This window comes from Pseudorasbora parva, chromosome 21 (genome assembly GCF_024679245.1).
Source record: "Pseudorasbora parva isolate DD20220531a chromosome 21, ASM2467924v1, whole genome shotgun sequence".
Taxonomy (NCBI): domain Eukaryota; kingdom Metazoa; phylum Chordata; class Actinopteri; order Cypriniformes; family Gobionidae; genus Pseudorasbora; species Pseudorasbora parva.
The window spans coordinates 40,014,220-40,032,505 of record NC_090192.1 but is presented as its reverse complement, the minus strand read 5'-3'; the positions used below and the strand labels follow the sequence as shown (position 1 = coordinate 40,032,505).

Below are 18,286 nucleotides of genomic sequence, written 5' to 3'. Positions count from 1 at the left end.
TTTAATGCGAATCACTGAAGTAACCCTTTAATGTGAATCGCTGAAGTAACCCTTTAATGCGAATCGCTGAAGTAACCCTTTAATGCGAATCGCTGAAGTAACCCTTTAATGCAAATCGCTGAAGTAACCCTTTAATGCGAATCGCTGAAGTAACCCTTTAACTGTTTACATCTTTCCTGATCTCCATAGTGATGCACCGTTTCAATACGACTCCGTCTCCTGGCAACAAAACAGCAGTCAGCCGCCCGGCTCAGTTTCAGTGGTGACCACCGTATGGGGCGTGACCAACACGACACAAAGTCACGTAAGAGTGTGTGTGTGTGTGTGTGTGTGTGTGTGTGTGTGTGTGTGTGTGTGTGTGTGTGTGTGTGTGTGTGTGTGTGTGTGTGTGAGCCTGTTTATGTGGTTTATGAGGACACAAATTTGTATAACTACATGGGTATTACACTGGTATTACACTATAAATGTGGTTTATGAAGACATATCAAATGTCCTCATAATTCAAATGGCCTTAAAAACATACTAAATGATGTTTTTTTGAGAAAGTAAAAATGCAGAATGTTTCCTGTGATGGTTAGGTTTAGGGGCAGTGTGTGTGTGTGTGTGTGTGTGTGTGTGTGTGTGTGTGTGTGTGTGTGTGTGTGATGGGTAGGTTTAGGGGCAGTGTAAGGGGATAGAAAGTACGGTTTGTACGGTATAAAAACCATTACGCCTATGGAGAGTCCCTGTAAACCACATAGACCAACATGTGTGTGTGTGTGTGTGTGTTTAGGTTTTGGGGAACCCCATGGCAAACCCTAACAGTCATATGAACCCCATGAGCGGAGGTAACGGGGTTATGAACCCGGGACAGTTTACGGCACAGCAGCCATTTTCCTCCAAGGTTAATCCAAGCCAGGCCTACATGCAGCAGGGGATGTACGGGAGATCCAACTACCCCGGAGGAGGAGGGTTCGGGGGCAAGTCAGTGTCTCTTGCTTTTTATTATTCATATCATTTATAAAAAAATAAAATACAATAAAAAAACGTTTAAACGCTGAAAACTTTCCCTGATTTACTTAGAGTCTACATATATAAATGCGTGTTTCACTGTCAAAATTATTATATATATACAGGGAGTGCAGAATTATTAGGCAAATGAGTATTTTGACCACATCATCCTCGTTATGCATGTTGTCTTACTCCAAGCTGTATAGGCTGGAAAGCCTACTACCAATTAAGCATATTAGGTGATGTGCATCTCTGTAATGAGAAGGGGCGTGGTCTAATGACATCAACACCCTATATCAGGTGTGCATAATTATTAGGCAACTTCCTTTCCTTTGGCAAAATGGGTCAAAAGAAGGACTCGACAGGCTCAGAAAAGTCAAAAATAGTGAGATATATTGCAGAGGGATGCAGCAGTCTTAAAATAGCCAAGCTTCTGAAGCGTGATCATCGAACAATCAAGCGTTTCATTCAAAATAGTCAACAGGGTCGCAAGAAGCGTGTGGAAAAACCAAAGCGCAAAATAACTGCCCGTGAACTGAGAAAAGTCAAGCGTGCAGCTGCCAAGATGCCACTTGCCACCAGTTTGGCCATATTTCAGAGCTGCAACATCACTGGAGTGCCCAAAAGCACAAGGTGTGCAATACTCAGAGACATGGCCAAGGTAAGAAAGGCAGAAAGTCAACCACCACTGAACAAGACACACAAGCTGAAACGTCAAGACTGGGCCAAGAAATATCTCAAGACTGATTTTTCTAAGGTTTTATGGACTGATGAAATGAGAGTGAGTCTTGATGGGCCAGATGGATGGGCCCGTGGCTGGATTGGTAAAGGGCAGAGAGCTCCAGTCCGACTCAGACGCCAGCAAGGTGGAGGTGGAGTACTGGTTTGGGCTGGTATCATCAAAAATGAGCTTGTGGGGCCTTTTCGGGTTGAGGATGGAGTCAAGCTCAACTCCCAGTCCTACTGCCAGTTTCTGGAAGACACCTTCTTCAAGCAGTGGTACAGGAAGAAGTCTGCATCCTTCAAGAAAAACATGATTTTCATGCAGGACAATGCTCCATCACACGCGTCCAAGTACTCCACAGCGTGGCTGGCAAGAAAGGGTATAAAAGAAGAAAATCTAATGATATGGCCTCCTTGTTGACCTGATCTGAACCCCATTGAGAACCTGTGGTCCATCATCAAATGTGCGATTTACAAGGAGGGGAAACAGTCCACCTCTCTGAACAGTGTCTGGGAGGCTGTGGTTGCTGCTGCACGCAATGTTGATGGTGAACCGATCAAAACACTGACAGAATCCATGGATGGCAGGCTTTTGAGTGTCCTTGCAAAGAAAGGTGGCTATATTGGTCACTGATTTGTTTTTGTTTGGTTTTTGAATGTCAGAAATGTATATTTGTGAATGTTGAGATGTTATATTGGTTTCACTGGTAAAAATAAATAATTGAAATGGGTATAAATTTGTTTTTTGTTAAGTTGCCTAATAATTATGCACAGTAATAGTCACCTGCACACACAGATATCCCCCTAAAATAGCTAAAACTAAAAACTAAAACTTCCAAAAATATTCAGCTTTGATATTAATGAGTTTGTGTTCATTGAGAACATGGTTGTTGTTCAATAATAAAATGAATCCTCAAAAATACAACTTGCCTAATAATTCTGCACTCCCTGTATAGATATATTATATAGAGACATATGAATACAGATTTGATGAAATGGTTCTCTAACCGATATATAACCATTATAAAGGAAATGCTTGATGGGAAACTTTACGTGTTGCTTTCGTAGAATCTGGGTTCATCTGCTGGCCTTTATATAGTACGCTTTATTAATAAGCTGTATATTGAATTTGTTCCTCTAATATCACTGTTTTAATGCATTTAACCACTTTTAAAAATGTGTGTAATGGTTTTCTATGGGAGATACGCATCACCAGTAAGCTGTATACTGATTTATTTTTAACTATTAATACAGTTGTTTTTAATTAAAATGAATTAAAATAAAATAATTATTTCCCTATGAAATCCATTTTATTTTCTCCCAAATTCTGTTGTTATCTTTTTTGGACTTTAATGATTAAATTAAATTTGAGTAAAAGACATGTCTAATTAATTGAAATCATGAAACTTATACAATTTAACAATCATTTATTAAAAGTTGAAGGATGTTTAGGGCACTTTCAAATATTTTTCTTCTTATCAAATTTCACCAAATTCAGTTTTTTTTTTCTGGATTCCATTTTAATGCTTTAATTAAATTGTAATCTTCAAAAAGCATGTTTAATTAATTCATAAAAATATATTTTTTTTATATAATTATTTCTATAATTTTCCCCCAGAAATTCTGTGTTGTGTATTTACATTTTTCTGGCAATCAAATGAAGGCATAAAACATTGATTTATACAGTTATACAAATCATATACGCGTTATAAAGTAAATTCAGTGTTTCATAACTGGATTTCGCGATTCTGTTCGTGTTTTCCTGCTTGTCGGGCAATGCAGGTAAGCCTTGTTTTGTCCTGCAGGTGTGTGTTCAATGTAACTTTAGTATGTTTAGTGTGTGTGTACTGCAGTCCTGAACTCTTTCTCTCTCTCCTGCAGTTATGGGGGCGGTCCTAACCACGCCGGTGGGATGGGCCTACCTTCACAGACACGCCCCCCTTCTGACTTCAGCCAACCAGCTGCGGCCGCCGCCGCTGCCGCTGTTGCTGCTGCCGCTGCCACGGCGACCGCCACGGCCACGGCAACAGTCGCCGCCCTACAGGAGACACAACACAAGGACATGAACCAATACGGCCCGGTGAGGGAGCATCTAAAATGGACGCTTTTCACAGACTATTTAACGGTCGTCGATATCATAATTCCTGCAACGTTTTTTGCATTTTCAGCATTTTCAGTGTGTGAGCTCGAGCTCACACACAAGCCGATCTCGATCACATGACACCGTTAGTAACAGCGCTGGAGATCCAGTGAGAAAGCGCTTGAATTCACCCAAGGATTATTAACGATCGCTACTGTGAGATCTAGTGAAGCATTCGGCGTAGAGTTCACTGTTATAAACCACAGATATCAGATCAAACAGAGCTGACGTGGAGACCAGGAGAGACATCGAGACATGAGAGAACACCAAGAGTTTCAGTCACAAATCACCAACATTCACATTTAAAGTTGTTTAAATCACCTTTTTACAGTCAGTTTCGGGTTTAGAGTGTTATCATAAACATTGACCCCTTTCGACTTTGAGGAGCTTAATAGAAATGTAGTGGAGTAAAAAGTACTATATTTGTCTTTCAATTGTAGTTAAGTTAAAGTCATACGTTTCCAGAAAAAAATATACTCAGGTACTCAAAAAGTGTACTTAAGTACAGTACTCGAGTAAATGACCTTAGTTACTGTCCAGCTCTGAAGTGATGAGTTTGAGTGTTTTGTTTGTTTGTCTTCTAGGTGTGCTCCTCCTTTCAGATGGGACCAAGCCAGACTTACAGCACTCAGTTTGTGAATCAGCCCGGCCCCCGGGGGCCCCACCCTGGCATGAACATGGGCCAGCCTCGGGGGCAGATGGGGCAGTACGGGGGTCACCCTCAGAGGATGCCCCAGCAGGGCTACGGGCCACGGCCCATGCAGGGGGTGAAGAGACCGTATCCTGGAGAGGTGAGGAAACCTCAGATTCAAAATGCTGTGAAAATGCAAACTGATGAATCCTTCCAAAATCCTCATGTATGCCTGATGGATCTTTCCTTAATTAAAGCCAATAAATAAATATTTAAAAGTAAATAAAACTGCATGAAAAATTTACAGGCATAATATTATGACCTATTTTAATGTTGTTGGTCCCCCTGACCCGTCGAGGCATGGACTCCACTAGACTCCTGAAGGTGTGCTGTGGTATCTGGCACCAAGATGTTAGCAGCAGATCCTTTAAGTCCAGTCAGTTGCGAGGTGGGCCCTCCATTGATCGGACTTGTTTGTTCAGCTCATCCCACAGATGCTCGATTGGATTGAGATCTGGGGAATCTGGAGGCCGAGTCGACGCCTCAAACTGGTTGTTGTGCTCCTCAAACCATTCCTGAAGCATTTGTGCTTTGTGTCAGGAGCATTATCCTGCTGGAAGAGCCACAGCCACCAGAATACCGTTTCCATGAAAGGCTGAACATGGTCTCAGCAATGCTTAGGTAGGTGGAGCGTGTCAAAGTAACATCCACATGGATGGAGGACCCAAGGTTTCCCAGCAGAACATTGGCCAAAGCATCACACTGCCTCCGCTGGCTCGCCTTCTTCCCATAGTGCATCCTGGGGCCATGTGTTCCCCAGGTAAGCCACACACACACACACACACACACCCGGCCATCTACGTGATGTAAAGGAAAACGTGATTCCGCAAACTAGACCACCTTCTTCCATTGCTCCGTGGTCCAGTTCTGATGCTCACGTGCCACTGTTGGTGCTTTCGGCGGGGTCAGCATGGTCACCCTAACTGGTCAGCGGCTATGCCGCCCCATACGAGATCCTCTGTGTATTCTGACAGCTTTCTATCAGAACCAACATTAACTTCTGGAGCAGTTTGAGCTCCAGTAGCTCGTCTGTTTGATCGGACCCCACGGGCCAGCCTTCGCTCCCCACGTGCATCAATGAGCCTTGGCCGCCCATGACCCTGTGGCCGGTTCTCCACTGTTCCTTCCTTGGAGCACTTTTGATAGATACTGACCACTGCAGACCGGGAACAGCCCACAAGAGCTGCAGTTTTGGAGATGCTCTGACCCAGTCGTCTAGCCGTCACAATCTGGCCCTTGTCAAACTCGCTCAAATCCTTACGCTTGCCCATTTTTGCTGCTTCTAACACATCAACTCTGAGGACAAAATGTTCACTTGCTGCCTAATGTATCCCACCCACTAACAGGAGCCGTGATGAAGAGATCATCAGTGTTATTCACTTTTCATAATGTTATGCCTGATCTGTGTGTGTGCTAGCAACTAACTCCTGCAACTAAAACCCTCTGTAATCCAGAATCAGTGTTCTTCTATCTGTGTGTGATGTGAATGAGTGTTTGTTTTACTGTAGGGAAGCTACGGGCAGCAGTATGGACCAAACGGGCAGTTTTCCTCTCAGCAGGGGCAGTTCTCGAACCCGACCTCACCCCATTACCCCGCGCAGAGACCGCCGGCTCCAGCCAGGCCTGCAGCACAGTACCAGACCGGCAGCGTGGGACACTTATACAAGGTCCGTTAGGAAACACTCAACTGGTGTTATACTGCCTTCTAACGACGATTTTAAAGGGATAGTTCACCCAAAAATGAATATTAGATGTTTATCTGCTGACCCCCAGTGCATCCAACATGTAGGTGTGTTTGCTTCTTCAGTAGAACATAAATGACGAGTTTTAACTCTTAAGTCACAAAACGATCAGTTTGTGTGAGAAATCGAGCCGTATTTATATAATTTTTAACCTCAAATACAACGCTATATCCAATAGCCTGGAACGCGCTTCCAGAATGTTTTTATTTTTTATTTTTATTTTTATATTATATAGCCAAATTCTAGGACAGTCTCATATGTATATATATTTATATATAGTGATACAAATGAGTTGAGTGTGTCATGTTTTCTGTCCGTGTTTATGGCATGTATTTTGCCTAAATCATGGATTCTGAATTCTCACATTGGAAATAGGCTGAACTTCTGTGCCATGTTAGCAGCGTAAGAGTGTGTGTTTCTCTCTACAGGAGCCCAGTAATAACTTCAGCACGGGGAACTTTCATTACAACCAGTCCAGCATGAGCGGGGTACGTCAGATGTCCAGTCAGCTGCAGTTTCAGCCGTTTCTGTAGTGACTTCACGTGTGTGTGTGTGTGTGTGTGTGTGTGTGTGTGTGTGTGTGTGTGTGTGTGTGTGTGTGTGTGTTTTTAGCCTCCGCGGTCGATGGTCAGTTACCCCCACTCTCCGTTACCGGGGAACCCCACGCCCCCCGTGACTCCAGGAGGTAACATGCCACCGTATCTGTCGCCAAACCAGGACATAAAGCCCCAGTTTCCTCCTGATATCAAACCCAGCATAAGTGCACTGCCGCCCCCTCCAGGTTTGAATATTCTCCATGGACATTTTGAGTTACTGTCACTGGATCAGATCATTAGCTTGTTGTTTCCTAGGTAACCCTAACGAGGAGCTCCGCCTGACGTTCCCGGTCCGGGACGGTGTGGTTCTGGACCCGTTCAGACTCGAACACAACCTGGCCGTCAGTAATCACGTCTTCCACCTGCGGCCCACCGTCCACCAGACGCTCATGTGGAGGTGAGGAGCCAACACCATACCTGGCTGTCAGGGAAAAGTCTTATTTTACCCTTCTTTCCCGCCGTCCTCCCGTATTCGTATTTTGGCGTAAATCTCCCGTATTATAACCTGCGTTATTAAAAAATAATAATACTGGAGTAAAAAAACAAAAACATTTCCAATTTGAGCGCTGTAACTAGCCTTGCGATAACTGCCATCTGCAGTAGCCTACAGGGGGCCGTTGTCGCGAGGTTAGTGTGTGAGGTCAGATGACGACGAGTGACAACGCGGGGAAAAACAAAACAGAGACGGATAATGGACGCAACGATAGAGACGGAAGGCTCTCGCCAATAAACACAAACCCTCGTGTAAATACCGTGATCAATGGGACAGCCAATGTAATTTTCTGAAGAGGAGCAGGTCGGGGTCAGTCACGCGTTTTGTACGTTTTGTAACTGCGACTTCATCATGTGCGACAGCGGAAGATCTTTTAAAGTGACAGTATTCACTTATAATGACAATGTGAAGAACAGAAGTAATTGCTCACTAAATATGCTCTGCTCTTGAGTAAATAACTTCAGTACCTTTAATAAGGATTAATCTTTTGTATTTGTAACAATTGTACCCAAATGTTGACAGGTATGGCCAACACACGCACACACTCACTCACTCACTCACTCACTCACTCACTCACACACACACACACACACACACACACACACACACACACACACACACACACACACACACACACTCACACTCACACTCACTCGTTTGTTTTTGTGACGTGGGGACATTCCATAGGCGTAATGGTTTTTATACTGTACAAACCGTATTTTCTATCCCCTTGCACTGCCCCTAAACCTACCCATCACACACACACACACACACACACAAACACACACACACACACACACACACACACACACACACACACACACACACACACACACACACACACACACACACACACACACACACACACACACAGCCCCTAAACCTACCCATCACAGGAAACATTCTGTATTTTTACTTTCTCATAAAAACTCCTCCTGTGTGATTTATAAGCCTTTTGTAAAGTGGGGCCATGGGTAATGTCCTCATATTTCACCCTCTCCTGTAATACCTGTGTCATACCCATGGCATTATACACATTTGTGTCCTCATATGTCACAAAAACATGCCTACACAGAGAAACACAAACACGCGCGCGTGGATGTGAGCATTTATGTGATAGTAGAGCAGCTAATAAATTGCTGTAGAACACTCAATTCAATATGACAATATTCAGCTGCCAGATCTAATATGTATTCCAAAGTGTTGTTGAGGCGTTTATCATTTTATTTGTGTGTGTCAGGTCTGATCTGGAGCTTCAGTTTAAGTGTTATCACCATGAAGACCGTCAGATGCACACTAACTGGCCGGCGTCGGTGCAGGTCAGTGTCAACGCCACGCCTCTCACCATCGAGCGCGGAGACAACAAGACGTCCCACAAAGCCCTTCACCTGAAGCCTGTGTGCCAGCCGGGCCGCAACACCATCCAGATCACAGTGGCGGCCTGCTGCTGTGTGAGTTTACACACACACACACACACACACACACACACAGACACATACGTTGTGTGAGCGTTGTGTGGGCGTTGTGTGGGTGTTGTGTGGGCGTTGTGTGAGCGTTGTGTGGGCGTCGTGTGAGCGTTGTGTGGGCGTTGTGTGAGCGTTGTGTGGGCGTTGTGTGGGCGTTGTGTGAGCGTTGTGTGGGAGTTGTGTGGCCGTTGTGTGAGCGTTGTGTGGGAGTTGTGTGGCCGTTGTGTGAATGTTGTGTGGGAGTTGTGTGGCCGTTGTGTGGGCTTTGTGTGAGCGTTGTGTGGGAGTTGTGTGGCCGTTGTATGAGCGTTGTGTGGCCGTTGTGTGAGCGTTGTGTGGCCGTTGTGTGAGCGTTGTGTGGGAGTTGTGTGGCCGTTGTGTGAATGTTGTGTGGGAGTTGTGTGAGCGTTGTGTGGCCGTTGTGTGAGCGTTGTGTGGGAGTTGTGTGGCCGTTGTGTGAATGTTGTGTGGGAGTTGTGTGAGCGTTGTATGGCCGTTGTGTGAGCGTTGTGTGGGCGTTGTGTGGCCGTTGTGTGAGCGTTGTGTGGGCATTGTGTGGGCGTTGTGTGATCGTTGTGTGGTCATTGTGTGGGTGTTGTGTGAGTGTTGTGTGAGCGTTGTGTGGGAGTTGTGTGGCCGTTGTGTGAATGTTGTGTGGGAGTTGTGTGAGCGTTGTGTGGGCTTTGTGTGAGCGTTGTGTGGGCGTTGTATAGGCGTTGTGTGAGAGTTGTGTGGGAGTTGTGTGGGAGTTGTGTGGCCGTTGTGTGAGAGTTGTGTGAGAGTTGTGTGAGAGTTGTGTGAGCATTGTGTGGGCGTTGTGTGAGTGTTGTGTGGGCGTTGTGTGAGCATTGTGTGGGCGTTGTGTGAGTGTTGTGTGGGCGTTGTGTGAGTGTTGTGTGGGCGTTGTGTGAGCGTTGTGGTCTGTTCTCTCTGCAGTCGCACCTGTTTGTCCTCCAGCTGGTCCACCGGCCGTCAGTTCGATCGGTTCTGCAGGGCTTACTGAGGAAGCGACTCCTCACCGCTGAACACTGCATCACGAAGGGTAACGCTTCAGTCCGTCTCTGTTTCAGGGGCTCAGGCTCACTGATCAGTGTTGTAATGATGTGTGTCTTCAGTGAAGAGGAACTTCAGCAGTGTAGCCGTGTCTGTGGCCGGAGCCGGACTGAATGCTGACGACGGGGTGGAGCAAACGGCCATCAGAGTCTCTTTAATATGTCCCATCACATTCCGGCGTATTCAGCTGCCGGCGAGAGGCCATGACTGCAAACATGTGCAGGTCAGGAAGGCTTTAAACCGCTTAAACAATGGCTTTGGTATCTAAAGCATGAAAAAGGCTTTTAGGTGTTTTAGGGCTTTTAAATTCAACTGTAAGTCTGCTCGGGAATTATATTTATAGTAAAAAATTTATTACATTTATTTAAATATTTCATCACGCTGATACATCCAAAATTAGTCTAAAAAAAGACACAAATAAATTAAAAATAAATAGTTTACCTTCAATAAAGTATGAAATAAAAAAGTCTATTTCATTTTATAAAAATGTTGTCTTTATAATACAACTTTTTTTTCTCACACAGTATAAATAATATGTATATTTAAGCATGAAAATACACTACTGATCTTTTTCTTCAGTCCATTTATTTTATTAAAAATACAGTAAAAATTGTGTAATATTCCTCCAGTGTAAATCATCTGTTCTCTTTGTGAATATCAAGGTGCTGGTCATGTAATTAGAATATCATCAAAAAGTTGATTTATTTCACTAATTCCATTCAAAAAGTGAAACTTGTATATTATATTCATTCATTACACACAGACTGATATATTTCAAATGTTTTATTTCTATTAATTTTGATGATTATAACTGACAACTAAGGAAAATCCCAAATTAGAAACATAGTAAAGTGTGATTTATTCCTGTGATCAAAGCTGAATTTATCATCATTACTCCAGTCTTCAGAGTCACATGATCCTTCACTAATCATTCTCAGATGAGGATCTGATGATCAACACACATTTAGGATTATTATCAGTGTTGAAAACAGTTCATATTTCTGTGGGGAAACCATCATTTTATGTATTTGTTTAGGATTCTTTAAAAAAAATTAGAAAAGAGCAGCATATGTTGTGTTGACGTTGAGATGATGTTCTGTGACAGTGCTTTGACCTGGAGTCGTATTTGGAGCTGAACTGTGAGCGGGGCACGTGGAGATGTCCGGTGTGCAAGTAAGAGCCTCATTCAGTCCTCAGATGAAGGCCCTTTCACACCCGACGCGTAACGAAAAAGTGAATATATACAACTGAGAAAACACGGACACTTCCTCATTCAGTGGAGACGAGCTTTTCATTTTGTTTAAAAGTACAAAGAGTCTGAAGAGGAGTTTGCTAATCTTCTACAGGAGCTAGCACACACTTCTATCACTGACAACAGTAGTCTGGCCAGGATATTGTCATTATAAAGTTGTTGTTGCAGCCCTCAGCTGATGTTGATGTTAATGTTGTGTTTTGGCCTGAAGCTCCGCCCTCCATCTATTGACCAATCACGAAGTCAGTAGTGTTTGGGGTTGCCAGATCTGCTATAGCTACCACAGCTGCAGATCTTCAAACGTTCCTGCTGATCCTGCAGCCAATCTGGCAACCTCGAGTCAGGGGGAGGGGGATACACCGCTCTACAGTCATTTGAAAGTGACTGCAGTACCAGATTTGGGCCACAATCTTACATACACTTCCTTTAAAGGTTTAGAAAAAACATCGACAATTTATAACTCAAAAGGTTACGTTTTTGCTGTCTGTAGCCTAAAGTGGGCAAATTAGGGATGTCACAATTCTCAATTTAATATTGTACTATTCGGTACGGCATTCACGGTTCAATACGCGCTTGTAAATTGCATTTTTTTCTAATTTAAAATCGTGTGTCTGTATCATAGTGAACACTTGACCTTAAAGGGACAGCTCACCTCAAAAATTATTTAAATAAAACAACTAAAAACAAAGAGAAATATCACTCACTGCTCTTGAATAAAGTATACAGTAGCTGTCAATTCATGTATATTGCATATTGAAGACTATATTTTTAATTTCAACCTACATTTATTCATTCAGTTTCGTACTTAAATGCTACTGTACATCTCTGAGCTGCCACTTTAAATCTTTACATATTTTTTTTATATTATACAGCACATCAGGAGTGTGTACAAGTTTTTTTTTTTAAAGTAAAGTTAAGTTTAAGTTAGGTTTTTCAAGTCTTTTAAGTAAAATAAAGAAAGAGTATTACAATAAAAACATTTTCTTCTTAACCTTTTTCTGTTCCTGTCGCCTAAAAATAGAATAGTAAAAAAACTGAACCGAACCGAAAACCGTGGTTTAAAACCGAGGTGTGTATTGAACCGTGGACTAGCTGTATTGTTGCATCCCTGGTGCAAATAAATGTCGTTTTTTCACCGCAGCACGTTTGCGTTCAGTGTGCAAGAGCTTATTACACAAACAGCTGATCAAAAAATAAAAACCATCGCAAATTATTCGCACGTCAAAATGGCGTCCGGTGTGAAAGGGCCCTGAGATGTCTAACTGCAGAATTGGGGCTAGTTGCATAAACTTAGCCACGACTTTAAAGGGATAGTTCACTTTAAAATGAAGATTCTGTCCTCCTTTACTCATCCTCAAGTTGTTTCAAACCTGTATGCATTTCTTTCTTCAGCTGAACACAAGGGGAGATATTTTGAAGAATGTCAGTAACCAAACAGTTAACTGGAGCCATTGACTTCCATAGTATTTTTTTTCCATATAATGGAAGTCAATGGCTCCAGTTAACTGTTTGGTTACTGACATTCTTCAAAATATCTTCCTTGTGTTCAGCTGAAGAAAGAAATTCATACAGGTTTGAAACAACTTGAGGATGAGTAAAGGAGGACAGAATCTTCATTTTAAAGTGAACTATCCCTTTAAGACTGTGTCTTAAGCACTAATTTGTCCAACTACCAATTAGTCAAAATATAATCAGTCTTACTTTTCCTATTAAAATCGAACCGATCTACCATTTTATGTAACTGATTTTAAAACGTTAGGAGCAGTCTTAAAGAAAAAAACTGGATGACTTACTTTAAGCTAGTCTAAGTGGTTTATGCCCCCGGCCCCTGATCTCCTGTTTCCTCTTCAGTAAGTCCGCGGTGTTAGAAGGTCTGGAGGTGGATCAGTACACGTGGGGGATCCTGAACGCCCTCCAGAAGTAAGTCTGTCCTTGATTTGGCTGAGCCGGATTTAGACGTCTCTAGACTGACCGCAGATCCTCTTTCAGCTCCGAGTTCGAGGAGGTCACGATAGACCCGTCGTGCGGCTGGAGGCCGGTCCGGATCAAATCTGAGCTGCACATTAAAGAGGATCCGGACGGGCTGATGGCCAAACGCTTCAAGACCACGAGCCCCAGTCAGATGGTGCTGCCCAACGTGACGGACATGATCGCTCGGCTTGGCCCGGGAGCGTCTCCGTATCCAAACCTGACCCCGCAGAACAGCAGCGCCGGTACACACACACACATACACATCTACTGAAATACACAAACACACACACACACACACACACACACACCTACTGAAATACACACACACATCTACTGAAATACACAAACACACACCTACTGAAATACAGACACACATCTACTGAAATACACACACACACATACATACACACAAACCTGCTGAATTACACGCACACACACACATCTACTGAACTACACACATCTACTGAATTACACACACACACACCCACTGAAATACACACACACACATCTACTGAAATACACACACAAACACACACACTGAATTATACACACACACATCTACTGAACTACACACACACACACACACACACACACACACACTCACACTGTCCCTGCCAGTAAACCTACCCATCACACACACACACACAGGGCTGTGCACAGACATTTTGAGGGGCAGTGGCATATACAAGGTATAAAAAAAATAAAAAAGGCGCTATATAAATAAAACTTCTTCTTCTTCTTCTTCTTCTTCTTCTTCTTCTTCTTCTTCTTCTTCTTCTTCTTCTTCTTCTTCTTCTTCTTCTTCTTCTTCTTCTTCTTCTTCTTCTTCTTCTTCTTCTTCTTCTTCTTCTTCTTCTTCTTCTTCTTCTTCTTCTTCTTCTTCTTCTTCTTCTTCTTCTTCTTCTTCTTCTTCTTCTTCTTCCAGTGTGATGACGGACACTAGAGGCGTTTCTCAATGTCAAGGAAGGATCCTCGGAAGCCAGAATTCTAAGGATGCCACGTCATCGCGCAGCTTTGCTGTCTTCAGTCGTTCCCGGAGTCGGAGCGTGAACGGGGCAAATATGCTTGTATCGGGGTTCGTAGATGGGAAGGAAGGAGGCGGGAACCAGCAAACGTTCAACAACTTTATAATAAATAATAAACAAAAGGAAAGTAACGCGGGAAACCCCTCACGGGCGACTGCCCGCACACAGATAATAAACCATAAACAAACCATAACATAAAGTCCAGGCCCAGTCCTCTCTCGTCTTCCACGCTCCTCCAATTATACTCCCGTCACTGCCGTGAGCCGAGACCGGTGTGGTGGCGATCAGCTGCCGCTCATTATCACTCCACGGTCCCTCACCTCGCTGCTTGCCACAATGCTTTTATTTACGTTACCAAACATTTGTTATAACCGTAGTAAATATAAGTAAAGTTTAACGTTTAAATACCGGTACAAATTACTACTGTATTGATATTAAAAAAATACAAATAACGTTACACATAACGTTATTGATGGCCATTACGTCATTACGTCAGTGAAAAGGTCAATAACATCAATAACGTTATGTGTAACATTATTCGTATTTTTTTTAATCAATACAGTAGTAATTTGTACCGGCATTTAAAGGTTAAACTTTACTTATATTTACTACGGTTATAACAAATGTTCTTGAACGTTTGCTGGTTCCCGCCTCCTTCCTTCCCATCTACGAACCCCGATACAAGCATATTTGCCCCGTTCACGATCCGACTCCGGGAACGTCTGAAGATAGCAAAGCTGCGCGCATAGGATTGTGGGTGATTTGAGAACGCAAAGAGCGCGAAGGCTACTCATATGCATCCTTTCCTGTATATGGCATATTTTTCGAACGAAGGACTCAGTCCTTGGTTGAGATTCCGAGGATCCTCGACATTGGAACAGTCCTTCGTCGGATGTCGATGACGTGGCATCCTTAGAATTGTGGCTTCTGAGGATCCTTCCTTGACATTGAGAAACGCCTACTGTGTGTGAATACAAATGTGTAAATGCTTTTGTCGCACTTTTTGTTTCACCAGGCAACAGTTACCAGGGCCACAGTAAGTTTGGTGACTATCCCCATGGCAACCCTCCAGGATCATCAGTTAGTGAGTTCATTCAGGGGTCGCACCTGTCCCGCAGCCCCGCTGACCTGCTGACCTCTGAGAGCGGCCTGACACACACACTACACGACACGGTGAGTCACCAAACCACACAAGGCCCGCCCACTTAGGGAGAGGACGTGTGACTGACATCTGAAATGACCAATCACAGTTCTGTTTTGTTCAGGATATATATATTGTGTGTGTGTGTGTGTGTGTGTGTGTGTGTATGTTAGTGTGTCTGAGAGAGTGTGTGTGTTTGAGAGAGAAAGTGTGTGTGTGTGTGTGTGTTATTGTTTGTCAGAGCGTTAGTGTGTGTGTGTGTGTGTTAGTGTGTCTGAGAGAGTGTATGTGTTTGAGAGAGAGAGTGTGTGTGTGTGTGTTATTGTTTGTCAGAGCGTTAGTGTGTGTGTGTGTGTATGTGTGTGTGTGTGTGTGTGTGTGTGTGTGTGATGTGTAGGTTTAGGGGCAGTTTAGGGGGATAGAAAATACGGTTTGTACAGTATAAAAGCCATTACGTCTATGGAGAGTCCCGACAAAGATAGTGAACCAGACGTGTGTGTGTTTCAGAGAGAATGTGTTAGTGTGTGTCAGAGTGTGTGTGTATTGCTAATACTGACATGCTGTGCATTTAATTAATAAATGTGTTGTTTTATGTATATTTTGTCTTCTGTTCTTCACAGCCGCCTCACCCCCTCAGCACAGATCAATCCCACAATCCCCTGCAGCACAGCATGCATCGGCCGCCCAACAGTCAGCCGTTACATCACAGCGCCCCGCCCCCTCCCTGCAGGCCGCCGCCCACACAGCAGAGCTCCGCCCCCGGCGTCCACATGCACCCAGAGATGACCTTTAACCTGGAGGGTCAGAGCAGTGCAGACGTGCGCGAGGCCTCTTTAGATGTGAGTTCAGATGAGCGTCTGCTTTTCCTTTATTAATCCGCAGAGGTGGACGAAGTACACAACTTCATTACTGGAGTAAAAGTAACAGTACTACTGGTCAAATATTACTCCGTTACAAGTGAAAGTTGAAAAAACTGATTTTTACTTGAGTAAAAGCACAGAAGTATTTGTTTTCAAAAATTTCCTTTTTTATGTCAGCGCATTATTTTATTATAGTTGTATAAATGCACATTATGCCATCATGGTTTAAGCCAGTCAGTGACGCTCCATCTGACACACTAGCAGACGACTAACTTAAACTCATTTAAATACTTGTAGAAAAGTTACAAAGCTGCTGTCACTTTAAGGCCGAATGCACGGATCCAATACACTGATACACATCTGATATTCTCCCAACGTTTACTCTTCTCTTTCTCTTAAGCCCCTTTCACACTGCGATTCCGGCAAATACACGGATAATGCGACCCGGCATTTGTTCCCGGGCCGCTAGATTTGGTCCATTCACACTGCCAGCGAAATACCGTAATATGAGCGCTTTCACACACAACGCTTAACGGTCCCGGGTCGAGTCGACACGTGACATCCGGATGTGACGTATAACGGCGAGCGATCTCAGCTTCAGCGCGGATAGTAAGGAGCTCCGTGGTCTCGACTTGTGTCCAGTTTGCGCTCATTTCTGCTTGTTTAATTTTAGTTTCTTTTGTAGACGAACACTCTCTGCGTTTAAAACACCGACGAGCTCTTCTGGCACTGCAGGGTTGTATTATTGAAAAAACAAGCTCTAGGAGTCGCACGATAACTACGTACACGCTGCGGCATTAGTTTCGGCTTTTGTTCACACAGTGCTCGTCCCGGGTCGAATCCCGCAATATTACTAGGTCCCCGACCCGGGTCCAATTCGGTAATCAATGCCGGGACGTGGTTGCTTTCAGACAGAAGGCGACCCGGCAATGCTCCGGGAATATTGCGGGTCCGACGTGCAGTGTGAAAGGGGCTTTAGAGATTTACAGTTTTAAGTTTTATGAAACATGCATCAAATGTATGCCAACTAAACGAATCTTTAATCTTTTCAGAAAACTGAAAGATACTTTCTAAATCTGGCCATGAGTGCACACACTGTACTGAGGAGCTGTCTTCTTCCATTTTGCTAAACTGATCATTGTTCAAAAAATGTGAGAAGGGTCCAGCTGCGGCTTGGGCACCGCGTTCCCGTCATGACACAAGAATGCCTATTGGCCGTTCCTGGTAGCGTCTCATCGACCAATCGCGATGAGTTTATCAAGGCACATGGGTATGATGTCATATGCGTGTTTTTTTTTTGTCCCCCAAACCATATCAGTGGAAATGCCTGATTCTAAACATTTATTTTGGCCATGCCAATCACGATAACGATTGCCTACACCCAACCCTGATCCCTAAAGCTATACTGTATAATATTATTTAGAAAAAAAAGTTACCTGGTTGCCTTAATTTTGAGTTAATTGAAATTAAAATTTTGAGTTAATACAATTAAATTTTTTGAGATTCGACAACCTTTATTAAAATATTATTAAAAGATTGTGTAAGCATATTGGGTAATATTTCTGAGGACGCAGCCAAATTGTGCTATTTTCATGATTTATCATTTTTTTTATGTTGTTCAGACACAATAATATTTTGAGTTTCTATTTATTAAACACATTTCCTTCATTGTATCAACTCAAATTTTTAATTTCAATAAACTCAAAATTTTAAGGCAACCAGGTTACTTACTTTTTTAAGTTAAACCAACAAAAACCAACAATTTTTTTTACAGTGTACCCATCACAAGACACATTTTGGGTTTTTACATTTTCAAAAAAACATAATATAGTAGGCTACGTTTATAAATCGATTTACATTGTGGACACACACACATAATGGTTTGTTTCGGCCTATGCACCCGGAATCACAAGCGGGGATGATCGATCATTTAGGTGTAAAGATTCACGCGGAATCAAAAAAGCATCCTGGCCAAATTTGCCCACTGGCCGCTGTCCATCATGGCCTCCTAATCATCCCCATATCCTTATTGGCTTCATCACTCTGTCTCCTCTCCACCAATCAGCTGGTGTGTGGTGAGCGTTCTGGCGCAATATGGATGCCGTCGCATCATCCAGGTGGTGCTGCACATTGGTGGTGGTTG

General features: G+C 43.3%; 1 protein-coding gene across 12 annotated transcripts in view; it reads left to right on the top strand.

Moving 5' to 3' along the window:
* LOC137055365 (zinc finger MIZ domain-containing protein 1-like) overlaps positions 1–18,286 on the top strand; it is a 79,837-nt gene that overhangs the window by 54,312 nt on the left and 7,239 nt on the right. For all 12 annotated transcript variants that reach the window (XR_010899993.1, XR_010899986.1, XR_010899988.1 and 9 more), the window contains exons 7-22: positions 190–304; positions 773–963; positions 3,595–3,793; positions 4,438–4,644; positions 6,053–6,211; positions 6,715–6,774; positions 6,899–7,067; positions 7,138–7,279; positions 8,616–8,826; positions 9,778–9,883; positions 9,957–10,117; positions 11,000–11,067; positions 12,998–13,066; positions 13,136–13,359; positions 15,158–15,315; positions 15,904–16,122. Coding sequence is in view for 1 of the 12 variants with exons in the window: in XM_067429088.1 (XP_067285189.1) it covers positions 190–304; positions 773–963; positions 3,595–3,793; positions 4,438–4,644; positions 6,053–6,211; positions 6,715–6,774; positions 6,899–7,067; positions 7,138–7,279; positions 8,616–8,826; positions 9,778–9,883; positions 9,957–10,117; positions 11,000–11,067; positions 12,998–13,066; positions 13,136–13,359; positions 15,158–15,315; positions 15,904–16,122 (2,458 nt within the window). In the remaining 11 variants the exon portion in view is untranslated. The remainder of the gene's footprint in view (positions 1–189; positions 305–772; positions 964–3,594; positions 3,794–4,437; positions 4,645–6,052; positions 6,212–6,714; positions 6,775–6,898; positions 7,068–7,137; positions 7,280–8,615; positions 8,827–9,777; positions 9,884–9,956; positions 10,118–10,999; positions 11,068–12,997; positions 13,067–13,135; positions 13,360–15,157; positions 15,316–15,903; positions 16,123–18,286) is intronic.